This window comes from Oncorhynchus masou, chromosome 12, assembly GCF_036934945.1.
Source record: "Oncorhynchus masou masou isolate Uvic2021 chromosome 12, UVic_Omas_1.1, whole genome shotgun sequence".
Taxonomy (NCBI): Eukaryota; Metazoa; Chordata; class Actinopteri; order Salmoniformes; family Salmonidae; genus Oncorhynchus; species Oncorhynchus masou.
Window position 1 is genome coordinate 65,286,763 of NC_088223.1, and position 22,488 is coordinate 65,309,250.

The window sequence follows — 22,488 nt, forward strand, 5'->3', positions numbered from 1 at the left end:
AAATTCATTAAAAATCCTACAATGTGATTTTCTGGATTTTTTCCCCCTCATTTTGTCTGTCATAGTTGAAGTGTACCTATGATGAAAATTACAGGCCTCATCTTTTTAAGTGGGAGAACTTGCACAATTGGTGGCTGACTAAATACTTTTTTGCCCCACTGTATGTATATACACTGAACAACAATATGAATGAAAAATGCCCAAATTTTTATGATTTTACTGAGTTGCAGCTCAAATAAAGAAAATTAAATAAATTCATTAGGCCCTAATCCATGGATTTCACATGACTGGAAATACAGATATGCATCGGTTGGTAACAGATGCCTTAAAAGAAAGTAGGGTTGTGGATCAGAAAACCAGTCAATATCTGATGTGACCATAATTTGCCTCATGCAGCGTGACACATCTCCTTCACCTAGAGTTGATCTGGCTGTTGATTGTGGCCTGTGGAATGTTGTCCCACTCTTCTGCAATGGTTGTGCAAAGTTGCTGGATATTGGCAGGAACTAGAACATGCTGTTGTACACGTCAATCCAGAGCATCCCAAACATGCTCAAAAGGTCACATGTCTGGTGAGTATGCAGGCCACGGAAGAACTAGGACATTTTTTACTCCCAGGAATTGTGTACAGATCCTTGCAACATGGGGATTTACATTATCATTCTGAAACATGAGGTGATGGGGGTGGATGAATGGCACGACAATGGGTCTCAGGAACTTGTCATGGTATCTCTGTGATTTCAAGTTGCCACCGATAAAATACAATTGTATATGTTGTCAGTAGCTTATGCCTGCCCATACCATAACCCCACTGCAACCATGGGGCATTCTGTTCACAGCATTGACATGAGCAAACTGCTCACCCACATGATGCTATACACACTGTCTGTCATCTGCCCAGTACAGTTGAAAGCCTTTTACTGTTCCCAGCACAAGGTGCACCTTTGGATGGATTATCTTGGCAAAGAAGAAATGCTCACTAACATGGATGTGAACAAATTTGTGCACAACATTTAAGAGAAATAAGCTATTTGTGCGTATGGATCATTTCTGGGATATTTTATTTCAGCGTTTATATTTTTATTCAGTATATATAACTACAGTGCGAGAGCTTTCTATGAATCAGATGCCTGGTCTGGACCTGGCTGTCATTCTAACAGAAGGGATTGACAGTGTTACTCTGCTTCAGCTGGACGGACATACCAAAAAGAACCAAGTAAAAGGTGGTATCGGCAACCTACGTTAGCTTTGGGTGTAAATGTTGGGCCGAGCTCCAAGATCCAGTGGTGCCACTATTCCCTCAAGTGTTAACTGCCTTCCCTGATATGGGTAGGCAGTTAACACTTAAGAGACGGTAACATTGGGCACACTACCACTTCTGCATTTAAGGGGAATGGGAGCTCTTGGTTCCAGTCGTAAAAGGTTTCACCATAGACCGACCCAATCTACCCATTAAGTGGCTCTGGATAGGTACTGACCATAGCTTACAGCAACATCTGTGATGGAAAATGGAACAAGAACACACAATGACAGGAGCAGCAGTAGCCACACTTCCTCCCTCCAGTAGCAGTGGGCAGCCAGCAGTTCAGGTCTCCCCTCTCCTCCAGACTACCCACACATCTCCTGCTTCTCAGACTTGGCCAGAGAACAGTAAACTAAACTCCGGGAGGGAGGGCGGGAGGCTGGGGGAGACCTTGGCTGTTCCTATTTGTCTCCCCCCATATCCCTCCATGCCTGGAAACATTCATCACTACACTCACTGAGGGAAGAACATTTTATTAATTTATTTAAACAAAAAAATACTGAAGCTGTGTGTGATACGGAGAACCTGCTGATTTCTTCCAGCTCCAAGGGTGGCCGGTTCATATAGAGAAAAAAGAACTATGTGATATGCAGTGTGTTGCTGCTACTGTATAACGGAAGTTATGAATGTAACTATGGTTCTATGAATACCTGGAAGACCGTCAGTATGGTTGAAAGTATGGATTATATCACTCCTTATTATTACTCAACCTGCAATTAGCACAACAAAGTCAAGCCGGTGACGTGACAGCATGGGAGGACATGCCCTCGCGGTTCATATAAAACCGTACATCAGACCACGCACTGTCTGAGATTCTTCTCGCCCAAAAGATTTAAAGCGACAAGAAAGTACTGATGGTATTCATAGAAACATAGTTACATTCGTATATTCGTCAGTACGTTTGAAAGTTGGATGACTCATACAAACAAGGTCACAAGGTCGCACTACTAACCTCTGATTAATGAACCAATGCCCCTGAAAGAATGACAGAGCCCATGGTGTGGCAGGATGCAACGTTGACCTTGTAAAATCTTGAGAAAAGGGATGTTGACCAAGTAGCAGCTGCACATTCAGGGGGATGCCTCTCAGGGCAGCCCAGGATGTGGCAACACTTCGGGTCAAGTGACATATCACACTTTCAGGACAGGGAGCCCTACACCCTTGTAAGCCTGAGTGATGGCATCCACAACCCAGTGTGAAAGCATCTGCTTGGACAATGCAAGGCCTTTTTCACTTCCCACCGAAGAACAAAAACAACTGATCTGACTTCCTGTCGTGCTCCGTGGCTTGCATATAGTATTTGAGGGAACGGACTGGACACAGGAGATTTGCTCGCTCCTCCTCCACATTCTGGAAAGGAGGGGGGCAGTAGACCACCAGCTCGATGACTTGATTGATGTGAAGGGGTGATAAAACCTTAGGCAAAAAGTCTGGATTGGGTCATAAGGTCACGCCTAGGTCATCTGCCTTCCATCGTAGGCAGACCGGGCTCACAAGTTTCGCAAGTAGCTAAGAGGAAAGCTGTTCTCGGAGATAAAATGGTTATGTCCGGCTTCTTTGTGTGCTCTAAAAGAAGGTAGTGTCACAACCTCCAATACTAGTGGCAGGTCCCAGGATGCAGCCGGCGGACACCTTATAAGAATTGGCAGATGAGGTAGTGGGCCACTGCCAATTTTCGATTGATACGTAAATGGTTAGCCAATAAGGCTGAGGCATACACCTTCACGGTATAGAGGCAGAGCAACCGGAGTCCAATAGTTTCTGAAGGAAGCTCAATATAACAGGTACAGAGCAGGATACTGGTTCCTCCACCCTGGTAGACCACCATTCGGTAAACAGCTTCCAGCGACCAGCATACATCATCCTGGTCGATGGTGCTCTGGCATTCTGTAACGTCTCGATAATAGCAGGATCACAGCTAATCTCCCTCCAGAAGACTGAGGAGGGTTGGAAACCAGGGTCTCGCTGGCCACAGAAGCCTGTGCTGAGCCTGAGAGACCCTATGCAGCTTTGCTAAGATCAGGGGTGAGGGGCGTTTCGGCGGGAAAGCATACAGTAGGCCCTCTGGTGTTTCTGTCCTTCTTGGGGTCCAAGCAGAGATCGTTTAACCACACTTGTAGTGGCCTTAAAGAAAGCATGCCTAACGGTGTCACTGCGGAGGCCGCCGCAAGCACATCCATCAGTTGTTGGAATGTTTGTACTTTCACCAATGCATTCAACTGGAATTGTTGCAGAATAACAAGAATGCTGTCTACGTGCTGAAGTATTATACAATGGGGAGAAGAAGTATTTGATAAACATTTTTGCAGGTTCCTACTTACAAAGCATGTAGAGGTCTGTAATTATCATAGGTACACTTCAACTGTGAGAGACGGAATCTAAAACAAAAATCCAGAAAATCACATTGTATGATTTTTAATTTTTTACCCATTTTTCTCCCCAATTTTGTGGTATCCAATTGTTGTAGTAGCTACTATCTTGTCTCATCGCTACAACTCCCATACGGGCTCGGGAGAGACGAAGGTTGAAAGTCATGCGTCCTCCGATACACAACCCAACCAGCCGCACTGCTTCTTAACACAGCGCGCATCCAACCCGGAAGCCAGCCACACCAATGTGCCGGAGGAAACACTGTGTACCTGGCAACCTTGGTTAGCGCGCACTGCGCCCGTCCCGCCACATGAGTCACTGGTGCGCGATGAGACAAGGACATCCCTACCGACCAAGCCCTCCCTAACCCGGACGACGCTAAGCCAATTGTGCGTCGCCCCACGGACCTCCCGGTCGTGGCCAGTTACGACAGAGCTTGGGCGCAAACCCAGAGTCTCTGATGGCACAGCAGTGCAGCACCCTTAACCACTGCACCACCAGGGAGGTCCCTTGTATGATTTTTAAGTAATTAATTTGCATTGGATGGCCGGGTGGACAGCAGGTCACCGTCCCGGCTATCTGAGTCGGGGGGGGGCATCAGTTTCGTAGGCTTTCCCTCTTTTGGTGGCCCTGGGTGGGTCCTGGCGAACCACACCAGATGCTGGTAAAATTATCAGTGAAGACCAGGCCTTCAACTCTGGCTAGCCGCACTTCCCTCACCTTCACAGGCTGGATGGCGCAGTTAATGCAGGGGCCAGATAGGGCCTCACGCAGGTGGGCAGGGCACAGGTCATGATCATATATTACTTGTAATTCAGCTCAACAAAAGGAGCAGCCATGCATGCCCAGCATCATGGTGATGCGGTGTTCTCTCAGCTCAGAATGTGAAGAAAATAAATAAAATATCAATAGCAAATATTTCTTATCCTCTCTGGGATATGTGGGACGCTAGCCCACGTCGCCAACAGCCAGTGAAATTTCAGGGCGCCAAATTCAAAATAACATAAATCCCATAATTAAAATTCCTCAAACATACAAGTATTTTACACCATTTTAAAGATAAACTTATTGTTAATCCAGCCACAGTGTCTGATTTCAAATAGGCTTTACGGCGAAATCACAAACGATTATGTTAGGTCAGCACCGAGTCACAGAAAACCATAAAGCCATTTTCCAGCCAAGGAGAGCCCTCACAAAAGTCAGAAATAGCTATTAAATGAATCACTAACCTTTGATGATATTCACCAGATGGCACTCACAGGACTTCATGTTACGCCATAAATGTGTGTTTTGTTCGATAAAGTTAATCTTTCTGTCCAAAAACCTCATTTGAAATTGGTGTGTTATGTTCAGAAATGCATAGTCTCAAACAAACATCCGGTGAAAGTGCAGATAGCCACATCAAATTACAGAAACACTCATAATAAACATTGATAAAAGATACATGTGCATAAAAGTGTTATGCACGGAATTATAGATAAGCTTCTCCTTAATGCAACCGCTGTGTCAGATTTCAAACAGACTTTATGGCGAAAGCACACCTTGCGATTATGTTTGGTCAGCATCAAGTCACAGAAAAACATACAGCCATTTTCCAAAGAAGGAGAGGTGTCACAAAAGTCATAAATACAGTTATAAATATTCACTTACCTTTGATGATCTTCATCAGAATGCACCCCCAGGAATCCTAGTTCCACAATAAATGTTTGTTTTGTTCGATAAAGTCCATCACTTATGTCCAAATACCTCCTTTTTGTTCGAGCGTTTAGTTCACAAATCCAAACTCAAGAGGCGTGGGCAAGTCCTGGCGAAAGTTCAGACGAAAAGTCCAAAAGGTTATGTTACAGTTCGTAGAAACATGTCAAACGATGTATAGAACCAATCTTTATGATGTTTTTATCATAAGTCATCAATAATGATTCAACCAATTCCTTTGTATTTAGAAAGGAAAAGGAACTCAGCTAACTCACAGGCGCGCACAAGACTGCGCTCATGGCATTCTGCCAGACACCTGACTCAAACAGCTCTCATTCGCTCCCCCTTCACAGTAGAAGCCTGAAACAAGGTTCTAAAGAATGTTGACATCTAGTGGAAGCCTTAGGAAGTGCAATACGACCCCACAGACACAGTATATTCGATAGACAATGACTTGAAAAACTACAAACCTCAGATTTCCCAGCTCCTGATTGGATTCTTCCATGCCATATGAGTTATGTTATACTCACAGACATCATTCAAACAGTTTTAGAATTTTCTGATTGTTTTCTATCCAAATCTACTAATTATATGCATATTCTAGCTTTTGGACCTGAGTAGCAGGCAGTTTACTCTGGGCACCTTATTATCCAAGCTACTCAGTACTGCCCCCCCCAGTCCCAAAGAAGTTAAGCAATATACTGACTCGTCAACTAACTAACATAATAGTAACAGGAAACTATATACAACAGCTACCACAATACAGAGTAAGGGTAGAGAGCTACAATAATCTGGCAGGAGCTGTACAGCAACTGCAAAATAATTTTGGGAGAGCCTAGCTATGACCACAGGGCTGGAGCAGGGGGCTTATTTATGTGAAACACGCACGAATGGTTGTTGTTTAGTAAGCCAAGCTGACTACACAGTGGCAGCTAGGTTGAGTTTGTAAACTAGCTCGCTAGCTAGCTTGTAGCATGCTAGTAATACAAGGGGAGAGGGAATGCCAAGAGGCAATCCGAATCTCACGTTTTATAGCTGTCCAGGCTAACAACCTTCCAAGAAGTGGTTATCTAGGGAAGTAACCCGTTTGAGTTTTAAATAGTTGAAGGACGACTAGTGCCTGGTGGCCTTGATAACTTCTCTCAGCACATATCAAATCTGCAGGCTAAGGTTAAATCCAGACTTGGTTACTCTATCATAATCTCTCCTCTTTCACCCCAGCTGCCAAACTAACCTTGAATCAGATGACCATCCTACACATGCTAGATTACAAAGACGTAATTTATAGATCGTCAGGTAAGGTTGCTCTCAAGCGGCTAGATGCTCTTTGGCCATCAGATTTGCCACCAATGCTCCTTATAGGACACATCAGTGCACTCTATACTCCTCTGTAAACTGGTCATCTCTGTACAACCGTTGCAAGACTCACTGGTTGATGCTTATTTATAAAACCCTCTTAGGCCTCACTCCCCCCTATCTGAGATATCTACTGCAGCCCTCCTCCTCCGCATACAACACCATTTCTGCCAGTCATATTCTGTTAAAGGTTCCCAAAGCACACACATCCCTGGATCGCACGTCTTTTCAGTTTGCTGCAGCTAACGACTGGAACGAACTGCAACAAACATTCAAACTGGGAAGTTATATCTCAATCTCTTCATTTAAAGACTCAATCATGGACATTCTTACTGACAGTTGTGGCTGCTTTGTGTGATGTATTGTTGTCTCTACCTTCTTGCCCTTTGTGCTGTTGTCTGTGCCCAGTAATGTTTGTTCCATGTTTTGTGCTGCTACCACGTTGTGCTTCTGCCATGTTGTGTTGCTACCATGCTGTGCTGTCATGTTTTGCTGCCATGCTATGTTGTCTTAGGTCTCTCTTTATGTAGTGTTGTCTCTTGTCGTGATGTGTTTTGTCCTATATTTTTATTTAATTTACTTTTGGTAGGCTGTCATTGTAAATAAGAATGTGTTCTTAATTGACTTGCATAGTTAAATAAAGATTGAATAAAAATAACAAATAAATACGAGCACAGCAGTGGAGGATATCTAGACAAGGTTAGCCGCAGAGTGCGGAGGCCAACACACACTCTAGCTGGTGGGCTAAGTCAGCACAAGACAAGGAAGCCCGATATCCTTAGATAGAAGGGATAGGAATGGGAGAGCGGTCACACCCACAGGCTGTTGGTGACAGACTGACAGTACACACAGCTCACACAGAGTTAAGCTTACCCTACCGGGACCTGAGAAGATTCAATCCGAAAAACAGGAGTCGCGGAGCAGACAACTTGTGTGAATACGCTAAGGCAACTGCCAGAAGAAATAAGAGATCTGGAAACCCTTCCTATCAAGGGACGCTCAATCACAGAAAGTGTTTGAAAGAAAACAAATCCTATTTGAACACAGGTGTGGGGAGTTCATAAATAATGTGAGAGAGGGTTGGGTCTGCTGTCAGAGTTCTCACTCTCTGGTGCTGTTATTGCTAGACTGTTAACAATCTCTCAATCCAGCGGGCATCAACCCTCTCTCTCCCTTACCCATTTACTTAACCCACTTACACTGCCAAAAACAATTTCTTGCTTGAAATGTGACAAATAAAGTTGACTAATGAAGTGTTTTTTACTGTCTGAGAAGTTAGAGAGATTCCCTTTAAAGTGGCAGCTTAATGCCATTACAATGTAAACCACATTGTCAGAGGCAGGGGTGTGGAACGGGCTTCGTATTAGATGTAAAGGGCCTATTACCCATGCAGTTATTCCTCCGCAGGCGGCCATATGGGACTTTGCTTTGAGCGTCGCAGCTATTCTTCACCACCAGGCTAAAACAAAAACAGACACATGTTTATGACCCTTCCTGCGGTCTCAAAGAGAACTTGACTTGCTCCCTCCCTCCTCAGAGGGACGTGCAGGGGGGGAATGTAAGGTGTAGTACATTGACAAGCTGCATCTCTGGGCGAGTCTGTCCCATCCATTACGCCACAGGTTTACCACATCAATCCCGGTGAAATTGAAAACCGATGTTGCCTTTGTGGAGGAAGAGTAGATCGGCGAGCGTGTGAGTGGCAGCAGGCAGTTTGGTTTGGGAAGCTGATCAACTCCAGGTCCTGCTGTCCCTCTTGATGAGGTATGTAATGTGGGTGGGGATGGGATCAGGGTCAGGTAAACAAACAGGGTACAGTGTGTTGCTGCCCTGGTTTTGGAGGACACAGAAACCTGTTTGTGACGTTTTGCGGAGGCAGATAAGCAGAGCAAAAGAAAGAGGCTGGTTGTTTAAGAGGGGATCGTGCAGAGTGCAGACTGACGCGATATCTTGGATTCTTCGGAACCCTGGACAGACCAGGCTGTGGGGTTGAGTCACGGATCACAAGTCTCTGCACTCCCCAGAAGAAGCAGTCCTCTCCATAGGAATTAATGGTATTCAACAGTATTTCAATTAAATGTTTCAAGGACAAAGTTACATGTATTTAAGTGTTTTTGTTGTTGTTGTAGTGTGGACAGTAACATTAAAAACTTCCTAAAAAGTATACTATAAGGAAATTTAATGTTTTAATATATTTTTTCATTTAAATTGCTAATGTTTAGCTCACATAATATAATTTAAAAGTATGCATTAAGAGATCTGCACTAGAATAAATGTGGCAAAAAACAACAACGTAGAAATGAATAAATGCATTTCTAAAGCTTCCAAATATTTTTTTAAATGTGTGGGGAGTGCCTTCAAAACAGCGCCCCCCTGTGAATATAAATAATTGGATACAGACAGTACATGACACACTGTTGTTATTCTGGAGCCTTGTAGGTTGAACGATGACTGACCAAGGGTAAACAAGTGTTTAGGGAAATGCCAACATGTGTCCATGGAAAACCTAAAGTAACGTCCAGTTCTATCCTCTTCATTTCAGTAATAAATCATTGCCAGCTTATTCAGGTCACAAAGCCCCATTGTCGGCCTGGCTGAAATCCATCCAGAAAATAGAAAATACCCGACCAAGGAAATAAGGTAATAGCTGGAGATAATTTTGACGGGGCGTTGTGAACATTCAGTCAGTTACACATGCTATGCAGCTCTGACTGGGTTTGAAAGAGAGGGAAAGCAGCCAATACGGAGGAGGGGTCTGGGTAGAGTTCTAACTCTGTAGCACGATGCCCCGAGTAGTGCTAATATGGTTTCTATCCACCGCAAACATCATCAAGTGAGACAAACACAGAATGATATCCTGCCAAGTAGTTCTCACACCACTCCTGTTGGGGTTCAAAAGGAGCTTTGTCAGAACGGTGAGGAGCGGATGTTATGTAAATGAGAGAAAGACTCAAATACTAAGCGTGGAGAATAGAAGAGATGGAAAAGAGGGAGTAGGTGATGGTGGAACAAGGAGGGTAGAGAGAGAGAGTGTGAGGGGAAGGGAAAGAGACAGAGTTGTAACACTGATGCATTCTATACACGGATGGCTAGGATACGTAAATAAATAAACCACCATAAATAGCTAACGGCATCTCCACCACTCCACATCATTATTATCAATGTCATAATCATTGGTTAAGATCACTCTCCAATCAGACATCCTGCCAGCCAAGCTAGAACACCTTCTGCCTTCTTTTCCAACTGCTGGGCTCCACCAATAACAATTATCTTTATTATTGTCATTCATTCGTTAAGATCACTCTCCAATCAGGCTAGAACACCTGCCTTTTCCAACCGCTTGGCTCCAGCAATAAAAGCTAGCTACGTCCCAGCTCATGCTCCTGACGTAGCATGCTGGCAGCCCATGCTCCTGACGTAGCATGCAGCCCAGCCAGGCACCTCCACTAACCACAGTGGCTCCTTCATGAGTCAAAGCCTTGTTTTATGGAGCCACCACTCTCTCTCAATGGCTGGTGCATTCCTTTGATGTGCTCCAGACCACCAGTATGGCCAAGAGGCACCGCCAAGGGTGCATTGTGGGTAATGAGGTTGTGCTCAGCCAGAGACCTGGAAGCTGGAGTTTGGAGGTTGACAGAGTTATGCAAGTGGAAGGTTTTCCCCATGGACCTCGTTGCTGGGCATGGTGGTGTGCCCATGCCTTCTGCCCCCCCCTTCCGTCAGCTAGTTCAAGGTTGGTCTCATTTTAATTCCCATGCAACACAGAGCATCCTGCTCCCAGACCAGGCATATACAATACCCCTGGCTTAGTGACTCAGAGCTAATTGTTGTACCCCCCAACCCCCTCACCAACCTACCCCTACTCTCGTTCCACCACCCTTCAACCTTCATATAGCATCTTTTGGAGTCTAATCAGGCCCACATGTCTGTTTCACAAAAGAGCGTATGGATAACAGGGAGGAGAGAGCGAGATAGATAGAGCGAGCGAGAACACAGCAGCATGGCAGAGATCCAGCTTTCCCAGTCTCACAAACTTTGCTAATTTGTCTGTGTGAAACCCAGGATCTGAGAGTTTAGTGAACCTGCCCCCTGCAAAGAATATTTCAACACCTGTGGCCTCCTACTTAAGATACAGTAACGTTATATAACACCTGTTACCATTTCAATATAGAGTATGCTCCAGCTTCTGGCACAGAGGGGGGTGCTCCCTCACTTCATTACGTAGTTCACTCATTCAAAGGGGCTAGAATAGGACAGGCCCCTCCGTGAGATGCACAGGGCATCAGCAACGCTTAAATCATGTTACTGGGGTGCAAATAGGGACCAGAGTGCAAAGATGCATGTTAACAAACTTTCAAATGTCTCCACTTCAAATCCTAGTATCCATTTGGGAGTCGTTTGTGTTGCAATGCCATTTGCAGACCGCACAAGGAAGGAAAAAGGAGGGCAAACAGGGTTCTGTCCAAGTAAGAAGATAGCATCGACAGACACGGTGGCCCTGTTTCAAGCTTCTAGTCAACTTTGCAATATTTAGTTTTTTTGTTATTATTTATATTTTATTCTCAGAACGTTTCATGTATTATTACGTAGACAGAAATGACTTTTGGATATTAGATCAGCGGTCACACCAGAAATCGACCAGAAATTTGACTTGAACTTCCTGATGCAGCTCTATTCAACCCGGGGGCTGCCCCCAAAATGCCAATGACATAAGAGGTAGAAGGACTGGGGCCCTAGTCAGACTCAGGGGGCGTGCATACCATCCACCACTGTTGAGTATATTACTCACTAACGCTCACTCCTTTGACAAAGTAGAGGAGCTCAAGGCGAGGATCTCTTTCCAGAGAGACATCAGGGACTGTAAAATACTCTTTTACGGAATCATGGCTCTCTCTGGATATATTGTCCCCGTCCATCCAGCCAGCGGGGTTCAAATCAAATTTAATTGGATACATTCACATGGTTAGACGTTAATGCGAGTGTAGCGAAATGCTTGTGCTTCTAGTTCTGAGAGATTACTTATCAGAGCTTACTGCACTAACAATTCACCAACAAGATGGTAATACACACAAATCTAAAAAGGGTGAATAAGAATATGTACATATAAATATATGGATGAGCGATGGGCGAGCGGCATAGGCAAGGTGCAATAGATGGTATAAGGTACAGTATATACATATGAGATGAGTAGTGTGAGATATATTAACGTTATTAAAGTGGCACCGTTTAAAGTGACTACTGATCCATTCATTAAAGTGGCCAGTGATTTGAGTCTATGTAGTTAGCAGCATTTCTGAGTTAGTGATTGCTGTTTAGCAGTCTGATGGCCTTGAGATAGACTGAAAAACAGTTTCTATCGGTCCCGGCTCAGGTGGTGGTTGTCCTTGATATTTTTGGCCTTCATGTGACATCAGGTGCTGTAGGTGTCTTGGAGGGCAGGTAGTTTGCCCCCTGTGATGCGTTGTGCAGACCGCACCACCCTCTGGAGAGCCTTGTGGTTGAGGGCTGTGCAGTTCCAGCCTGTGATATAGCCCGACAGGATACTCTCGTTTGTGCATCTGTAGAAGTTTGTCAGGGTTTTTGGTGACAAGACAAATTTCTTCAGCCTCCTGAGGTTGAAGAGGCGTTGTTGCACCTTCACCACACTGTGTGGGTGGACCATTTTAATTTGTCCGTGATGTGTACGCTGAGGAACTTAAACTTTCCACCTTCTCCACTACTGTCCTGTCGATGTGGATAGGAGGGTGCTCCCTCGGCTGTTTCCTGAAGCCCCCGATCATCTCCTTTGTTTTGTTGACGTTGAGTCAGAGGTCGTTTTCCTGACACCACACTCCGAGTGCCCTCACCTCCATGTAGGCAGTCTCGTTGTTGGTAATCAAGCCCACTACAGTTGTGTCTTCTGTAACCTTGATGATTGAGTTGGAGGCGTGCATGGCCACGCAGTCGTGGGTGAACAGGGAGTACAGGAGGGGGCTGAGCCCACATCCTTGTGGGGCCTCAGTGTTGAGGGTCAGGGAAGTGGCAATGTTGTTTCCTACCATCACCACCTGGTGGGCGGCCCGTCAAAGTCCAGGACCCAATTGCACAGGGTGTGGTTGAGACCAAGGGCCTCGAGCTTGATGATAAGCTTGGAGGGTACTATGGTGTTGAATGCTGAGCTGTAGTCAATAAACAGCATTCTTACATAGGTTTTCCTCTTGACCAGATAGGATATGGCAGTGTGCAGTGTGATGGCGATTGCATCGACTGTGGACCTGTTGGGGCGGTATGCAAACTGAAGTGGGTCTAGGGTGGCAGGTAAGGTGGAGGTAATATGATCCTTGACTAGTCTCTCAAAGCACTTCATGATGACAAAAGTGAGTGCTACGGGACGGTAGTCATTTAGTTCAGTTATCTTTGCCTTCTTGGGTACAGGAACAATGTTGGCCATCTTGAAGCATGTGGCGACAGCAGACTGGGATGGGGAGCGATTGAATATGTCCATAAACACACCAGCCAGCTGGTCTGCATATGCTCTGAGGACGTGGCTATGGATGCCGTCTGAGCCAGCAGCCTAGCGGGGGTTAACACGTTTAAATGTCGGCCACGGAGAAGGAGAGGGGGCTGCAAGACCTTGTTAGTGGGCAACAACGGTGGCACTCTATTATCCTCAAAGCGGGCAAAGAAGGTGTTTAGTTTGTCTGGAAGTGTGACGAAGGTGTCCGTGACGTGGCTGGTTTCTTTTTGTAGTCCGTGGTTGCCTGTAGACACGTCTTGTGTCTGAGCCGTTGAATTGCGACTCGACTTTGTCCCTATACCGACATTTCACTTGTTTGATTGCCTTGCGGAGGAAATAACTACACTTTTTATAGTCAGCCATATTCCCAGACCTCATTCCATGGTTAAATGATGTGGTTCGTACTTTCAGTTTTGTGCGAATGCCGCCATCCATCTACGGTTTCTGGTTAGGGTAGGTTTTAATAGTCACAGTGGGTACAACATCTCCAGTGCACGTCATAATAAACTCACAGAGTCAGCGTATAAATAGATGTTCTCTGAGGCTGCACGGAACAGTTCCCAGTCCGTGTGATCAAAACAATCTTGAAACGTGGATTCCGATAGGTCAGACCAGTGTTGAATAATTCTAGTCACGGGTATATCCTGTTTGAGTTTCTGCCTTTAAGACGGAAGGAGGAAGATGGAGTCGTGGTCAGATTTACAGATGGGATGGCCTTGTATGCATTGCAGAAGTTAGATAAGCAGTGATTGAGGGTATTACCCACACAAGTACTGCAATCAATATGCTGATAGAATTTAGGTAGCCTTTCTCTCAAATTTGCTTTGCTAAAATCCCCAGCTACAACAAATGCAGCCTCATGATATATGGTTTCCAGTTTACATAGAGTCCAGTGAAGATCCTTGAGGGCAGTTGTGGTGTCTGCTTGTGGGAGTATAAACACAGCTCTGACGATAACTGACAAGAACTCTCTTGGGAGATAATCTGGCCGGCATTTGATTGTATGGAATTTTAGGTCAGGTGAGCAGAAGAACTTGAGATCCTGTATGTTGTTATGATTACACCATGAGTTGTTAATCATGAAGCATACACCTCCACCCTTCTTCCCAGAGAGGTGTTTCTCTGTCGGCCTCGATGCATGAAGAAGCCCGCTGGCTGAACCGACTCTGACAACAGAGAATGTTACAATCTCTGTCTCTCTGGAAGGCAACACTTGCTCGAATTTCATCTACAGAGAATGTTACAATCTCTGTCTCTCTGGAAGGCAACACTTGCTTCAGTATGTGCAAACTGGAAACAGAATTTCATCTACCTTGTTGTCAAGAGACTGGACATTGGCGGATGGCTTCTCCGTCCTCCTTTCGGCAAACCTTATAGGTTGAGTTACTCCTGGGGTATATCCAATAGTTCTTCCTGGCTGTATGTAATAAGAATAAAGATTTTGTTCCCACTGGGGTAAAACTGAATGTCAAAAATGGACAGTCTAATGACCTCCATAAGGCAATCAAACATGACATAAGGAAGTGGATGGCTGCAAACTTTCTACTTTTAAACATGGACAAAATAAAACAAGATGCTTGTTCTAGGTCCCAAGAAACAAAGACAACTTCTGTTGAATCTGACAATTAATCTTGATGGTTGTACAGTCGTCTCAAATAAAAAGGACCTCAGCGTTACTCTGGACCCTGATCTCTCTTTTGACGAACATATCAAGACTGTTTCAAGGACAGCTTTTTACCATCACGTAACATTGCAAAAATCAGAAAACATCTGTCCAAAAATGATGCAGAAAAATGAATCCATGCTTTTGTTACTTCTAGGTTAGACTACTGCAATGATCTACATTCCGGCTACCCAGATAAAGCACTAAATAAACTTCAGTTAGTGCTAAATACAGCTGCTAGTATCCTGACTAGTACCAATTTTTTAAAATCATATTACTCCAGTGCTAGCCTCCCTAAACTGGCTTCCTGTTAAGGCAAGGACTGATTTCAAGGTTTTACTGCTAACCTACAAAGCATTACATGGGCTTGCTCCTACCTATCTTTCCAATTTGGTCCTGCCGTACATACCTACACGTACGCCAAGCTCACAAAAAGCAGGCCTCCTAATTGTCACTTGAAGTTCTAAGCAAACAGCTGGAGGCAGGGCTTTCTCCTATAGAGCTCCATTTTTATGGAATGGTCTGCCTACCCATGTGAGAGACGCAGACTCGGTCTCAACTTTTAAGTCTTTACTGAAGACTCATCTCTTCAGTAGGTCATATGATTGAGTGTAGTCTGGCCCAGGAGTGTGAAGGTGAATGGAAAGGCCCTGGAGCAACGAACCACCGTTGCTGTCTCTGCCTGGCCATTTCCCCTCTCTCCACTGGGATTCTCTGCCTCTAACCCTATTACATGGGCTGAGTCACTGGCTTACTGGTGCTCTTCCATGCCGTCCCTGAGAGGGGTGCGTCACTTGAGTGGGTTGAGTCACTGACGTGATCTTCCTGTCTGGGTTGGCTCCCCCCTTGGGTTGTGCAGTGGCGGAGATCTTTGTGGGCTGTACTCGGGCCTTGTCTCAGGATGGTAAATTGGTGGTTGAAGATATCCCTCTAGTGGTGTGGGGGCTGTGCTTTGGCAAAGTGGGTGGGGTTATAACCTTCCAGTTTGGCCCTGTCCGGGGATATTATCGGATGGGGCCACAGTGTCTCCTTACCCCTCCTGTCTCAGCCTCCAGTATTTATGCTGGAGTAATTTATGTGTCGGGGGGCTGGGGTCAGTTTGTTATATCTGTAGTACCTCTCCTGTCTTATCCGGTGTCCTGTGTGAATTTAAGTATGCTCTCTCTAATTCTCTCTTTCTTTCTCTCTCTCAGAGGACCTGAGCTCTAGGACCATGCCACAGGACTCCCTGGCATGATGACTCCTTGCTGTCCCCAGTCCACCTGGCCGTGCTGCTGCTCCAGTTTCAACTTTTCTGCCTGCGGCTATGGAACCCTGACCTGTTCACCGGACGTGCTACCTGTCCCAGACCTGCTGTTTTCAACTCTCTAGAGACAGCAGGAGCGGTAGAGATACTCTTAATGACGGGCTATGAAAAACCAACTGACATTTACTCCTGAGGTGCTGACTTGTTGCACCCTCGACAACTACTGTGGTTATTATTATTTGACCATGCTGGTCATTTATGAACATTTGAACATCTTGGCCATGTTCTGTTCTAATCTCCATCCGGCACAGCCAGAAGAGGACTGGCCACCCCTCATAGCCTGGTTGCTCTCTAGGTTTCTTCCTGGGTTTTGGCCTTTCTAGGGAGTTTTTCCTAGCCACCGTACTTCTACACCTGCGTTGCTTGCTATTTGGGGTTTTAGGCTGGGTTTCTGTACAGGACTTTCAGATATCAGCTGATGTAAGAAGGGCTATATAAATAAATTTGATTTGATAATGTCGCACATCCACCACTGGCCCAGTGTGTGTGTGTCGATGTGTAACCAGAGTTGTGCTTTGTGACAGCAGCCAGATGCTACACACCGTGGCAGCTCAACCCCGGCCGGGCGCAACGTAAGGAGCACATTAAATCCCTCAAATGTAGAGAGAAAAACGTTTTTAAAAAACAAACAATAATAACAACCGGCCTACGAAGCAACGTAAAGCGCTGGCTCTATTGGTAAATGATATTAGTGAGTGGAAAAGCTAGGCTCAGTGTTTCTAATACGGTTGGGGAGGTCATGAAAGCAGCCATTTCCTAATAAAGACTTCAGGGTATTAAGAACCATACAGCGGAACAGAGTGATCAGACACAGGAGTCATGCGGTGTACAACAATTCCCTATAGATGGTTGGAAAACTGTCTTTGTGGTGGGTTCCGCTAGATCTAATATGATATGTTTACAACTTTCACTGCTCTGGAACCATTGTCAGCTGCAGGGAGCTGATCCATGCGGTGCACTTATGTTGATTTTGAGACGGCCCAGTAACTCATCCTAAACATCGCTCCAGTCACATGGAGTTCATAAGATGCAGGTGGTGAGGGTTGGCAACAACACATACACCACACTGACCCTTAACACGGGGGCCCCTCAGGGGTGCGTGCTTAGTCCCCTCCTGTACTCCTTGTTCACCCACGACTACAACACCATCATTAAGTTTGCTGACGACACGACTTTGTTTGGCCCGATCACCAACAACAAGACAGCCTATAGGGAGGAAGTCAGTGACCTGGCAACAACCTCTCCCTCAACGTCAGCAAGACAAAGGAGCTGATCGTGGACTACAGGAAACGGAGGGCTGAGCATGACCCCCATTCACATCGACGGGGCTGTAGTGGAGAGGGCTTCAAGTTTCTCGTTTTCCACATCACTAATATCCTGACTACACCGCTTGCGTCGCAAAATAAATTTAGGAATCTATGGTATTCAATTATTGCACCCACACTGCTCACGCGAGCCAACGAACGTCAGCATTGCCAAGGGCTAAAATAGAAGTCATTACTATTTCTGACGCAGATCGCTCTGCAAGTCCTGCCTCTCCCATCTCCTCATTGGTTTATAGAAGCAGGTACCCAAGTGCCATCTCCTCATTGGTTATACCCACATGGGTGATTGAAAGACTAACAGTTTTGCCGGTTGTCGTGGTAATACTATGAAAGCGTAGATGCCAATCACCATATAAGTTCAAAGATGAAAAAGCCTGAAAGGCGGAAAGACGACTAGAAACGATTCAGTTGACCGTTTTATGTGTGGATTAATTGTCAGAGTAAAAAAGGAAAAACCTTTACCTTGTGCATTTCAGGTAAAATAACAACTCAATGTTTATATCCCAGGACAAATTAGCTAGCAACAGCAAGCTCGCTAAAGAGGACAAATTAGCTAGCAAGCTAACTTGCCATACATGTTTAATGCTTTTTGACCTGTCCCCAAATTTATGTCATTGGTTCAGAGTTTGTTTTGATATTTTAACCTGCGTGTTGTGATTGCGTTTCGTGTAGGGGGACAAAATAAATGTATGCACGATAGCGCACGCGCGCAGCCGGTTTGGTTGTCAGGAATTATGTCTAAACAAGTCGTGAAGGCACAACAACGCATCTTCCCCCTCAGGAGGCTTACATCTGAAATCTGTCATGGGCGCTGAGATACTCAAAACGTTATACAGCTGCACCATTGAGAGCATATTGACTGGCTGCATCACCACTTGGTATGGCAACTGCTTGGCATCCAACCGCAAGGCACTACAGAGGGTAGTGCATATGGCCCAGTACATCACTGGGGCCGAGCTCCCTGCCATCCAGGACCTCTATACCAGGTGGTGTCAGAGGAACACCCTAAAAATTGTCTGACTTAAGTCACCCAAGTCATAGACTGTTCGCACAGCAAGTGGTAACGATAAGTCTGTAATCAATAGGATCCTGAACAGCTTCGACCCCCAAAGCCATAAGACTAAGAAATATTTAAACTAGTTAACCAAATAAAGTAGCTACCAGGACGAGCTGCATTGACCCTTTTTGCATGAATTTTTGACTAATCACATACACTGCTGCTACTGTTCATCTATCCTGTTGCCTAGTCACTTCACTCTTACCTATATGTACATATCTACCTCAATTACCTCGTACCCCTGCACATGGACTTGTTACTGGTACACCGTGTTTTTAGCCAAGTTACCATTACTCATCGCATTTATTTCTAGTGTTATTTTTTCCCCCTCTCTGCATTGTTGGGAAGGGCCTGTAAGGAAGCATTTCACTGTTTGTCTATACCTGTTGTTTCCAAAACATATGACAAATTCGATTTTGAGATACTGGACTGAGAAAAACGCATGACCTCACCATTATCTGGCTCGCCAACCACATATACATGCCATCGTACAGTACGTACATATATACCTTCGTACAGTACATACTCCCAAACATACAGCACTGATATCCCTCCTTCGACATGACAGTTACTGCAGTACATTAATATCAATCAAATCATGCAATCCTGAACCCCTTTTTTTCAGGCTAGTATTTTAACTCTAAACTTGGCAGAGAAGCAGAAGAGACAGAATATTTAGGGCAACTCACCACAGAAAAAGGTCACCAGGCTATAACTCTAAAAAAAACTGGAAATATATGAACCTTTCATGTAGAATTTAAATCATAAAAATACATCAAACATACTGTGAAAAAAACAGTTTCTAGATTTCAGTTTTGTTGCATAAAGCACATACTCTAGAACTGTTCAACATAAAACACTATTTACCCGGGATCCACACATATTGTCCAAAATAAAGAGTACTGCTGATGAAGGTCATAACGTGCACCCTTTACCTCTCTCCTTGGGGATTTTCAGTCTAGGCTTATTTTAATTTGCTGTCTAAAGTGTTCCCCCACATCTCTTTCTATTTTGTTGTTGGACAAAGGCAGATGGCAGCAGTTTGAATAGCAGCTCGCTAGCAGGTTGCGTCAAAGTCCAAACCTCCCAAAATGCAGTCATTTGAACCCAGCCACCTGTTGGAGTTAATTGCCCTGCCTAATAAATAGACTGGAGAGATTTGAATTCCTTCATTCCACATTCTCACCATTGGCTTGAGAAAGAGACAGCGAATGGAATGCAAATGTATATATTTGGTGCTAAATGATTGAGGGAAGGGGGACTCACACAGGTCAACACATTAGATTCACTTTCATCAGCCCAGACAGGGCAAGAGTTTGGCCCCTTTTACAGAGAAAAGAAGAGTGAGTGAGTGTCTGCATGCATCCCAGTTTTTCCATATTTTTATTGAGAGTTTCCAGGCCATTCAAAGGGATAGGAACACAGGAACAAGGCTCCAGTACAGATGGACATGATTGAGCCATCCAAAACATGTGTAACAACCTGTAGACCACTGCAAACTCTAAGGCTGTTTCCCACACAAGAACCTTTCAGTGCCATCAGACCACCTGACATGTTTGTCACATCCTTCCCGGGAATTAGTTGGTATCCGTATGTGTCTGACAGATATGTGAGTGGTCCATGGTCTTACCTGGGCGATGTTCTTGTTGATCAGGTAGACTCCATATTCAAACTGAAAGCGTTCTCCTCGAGGGTACAGGGGGAATCTGTGAGAGCAGGGGAAGAGAGGAAGAGGTGATGAGTGTACAGTACTGGAGCAGGTGGTTCATATTAGATTGTATTCTTTGTTGGTTGAACTTAGAGATTCACCAACTAGACTTCTGAGCACTGAAGTGAATTCCTTCCCTGTTGACACTGCCATGTATTACTACAGTCCGGACCTGGCAGGGTACAGTTTAGATAGAACACTTCAGCAGAAGCCGAGTGAATATAGATAAGCCTGTTCTGAGTCTATAATCACATTCACATACAGACCGCTCTCCTCCCACCCCAACCCTCATCTTGTTAAACTAAAATATCCAACAAGCTCCGAACCGTCCAGGCTGCATACTGTAGGCCCATCAAACAGCCTGCCCACCTGCTTCTACACTACAGGGAACAAAGACAGACCGACAGATGGAGAGGCTCACTGCGATTCCATTGAGCTTTCAGGTGCCAGTCAGATGTCTAGGTAGCAGGGCAGGCAGAAACACAGTGCTGAAAACCCCTGGATTGTTTATGTGGAGATATTGGAAGGATGGCCTCAGGCCAAGCTTGCTGACACCATTAGTGACAACAACACTCTCCTCTCATTCCATTATGGCTAAAGTCAGCCTCATCCCCCATGAAGAATGGTTCCTGTCATTATGTGCTTATGTCTGCTACCCAACTGAGAGGATGTACTGAGAGACACACCCAGGGCAGTCTTACTCTGCTTACACACACACACACACATTAACCCTGTACAACAACTGACTTCTCTTTGCTGTCAGGCTCAGCAGTCAGTTTGGGCAGGAGGTGTGAGCGAACATCCGGCCCTCCTCCCTCCCCTCATCCATATCTCATTCCTGTCAGGGGCCATGGCTGTGCCCCGTGGGGCATGTTATACTGTTAATCCTTTGTTAGAGGAGACATGCCCTCTCCCCTCTAACTCTGACCCTCAGATGCCGGAGAATCAGGGCCGAGGAGCGCAGGGCGAGAGTCAGGAAGCCCTCCTTATCACGCCACTGTTACAGGGCAAGGTGCATGAGGTACTGACTGTAGCCTTAACAGAGCTGCCGTAGCTAGACTATCTCTAATGCTTTAACGCTTTAATACACACTGAAGTCTAGTCCTTATCGTCTGTCCAACCATACACACAATAAATTAAGTTTCTTGTGAGGTGCATTACATAGAAACTCTTCACCAAATAAAGTAGACACATATTAGACACTGTTCATTTGACAGATGAAGGGAAACACTGTAGTAGCCACACAGCCGGAGACACTTGTTCTACTCCTACATACTCTGACTAGTCAAACCCCAGAGGAAGCTGCGTGCCAGTGGTAATATCTCATGACCAGGAAATAACTAACAGAGGGTGAAATAACATCACACACACACTGTCATAGCAGGCATTCCAACAATCACATTCTCGTGACAACATATGATTAGTTTGCTGATGAGACGGACAGAGAGACAGGCTGACATGTGCACACACACAGAAAAGCAAAGGCACACATGAACACACACACACACACACACAGTTTGCCATCACGGGGAGGTGATTAATGAGTGCTGTCCAGTGGGTCTGAAATCACATTGAAGGGACTCCGGTTCACCAAACACCAGGAATTCCTCCAATACATCCAGTAAAATGAAATATATTATAACACCAGCAGGGGGGAGGGGAAGAGGACGTCAGAGGTGCCAAAGTGTGGGGGGGATATAGGGAAGTAGAGAGAACAGTTAGAGAAGAGACAGCGAGCAGTTAGAGAAGCGACAGCGAGCAGTTAGAGAAGCGACAGCGAGCAGTTAGAGAAGGGACAGCGAGCAGTTAGAGAAGGGACAGCGAGCAGTTAGAGAAGGGACAGCGAGCAGTTAGAGAAGGGACAGCGAGCAGTTAGAGAAGGGACAGCGAGCAGTTAGAGAAGGGACAGCGAGCAGTTAGAGAAGGGACAGCGAGCAGTTAGAGAAGGGACAGAGAGCAGTTAGAGAAGGGACAGAGAGCAGTTAGAGAAGGGACAGAGTTGGAGAATAGAGAGAGAAAGAAGAGCCAAGGGATGGAGAGAGAAGGAGAGGGAAGGGAAAAAAGAGAGAGAAAAGAGGGGAGTTGGAGTGGAAAGCAGTGATTTTTATCACTGGTCCGGTCTTGTCTTGGAATCTGTGATAAAACAATCTGTTTCACAAGCGGGATGAAGTGGATCAACATTAGCCTTGGAGCAGCTCTCCAGCTCTCC

At 45.3% G+C, this 22,488-nt stretch overlaps 1 protein-coding gene across 1 annotated transcript in view; it reads right to left on the reverse strand.

Moving 5' to 3' along the window:
- Positions 1-22,488, reverse strand: part of LOC135550674 (UV radiation resistance-associated gene protein-like) — a 136,103-nt gene that overhangs the window by 49,942 nt on the left and 63,673 nt on the right. The window contains exon 13 of the mRNA XM_064981695.1: positions 20,202-20,277. Coding sequence (XP_064837767.1) covers positions 20,202-20,277 — 76 coding nt within the window. The remainder of the gene's footprint in view (positions 1-20,201; positions 20,278-22,488) is intronic.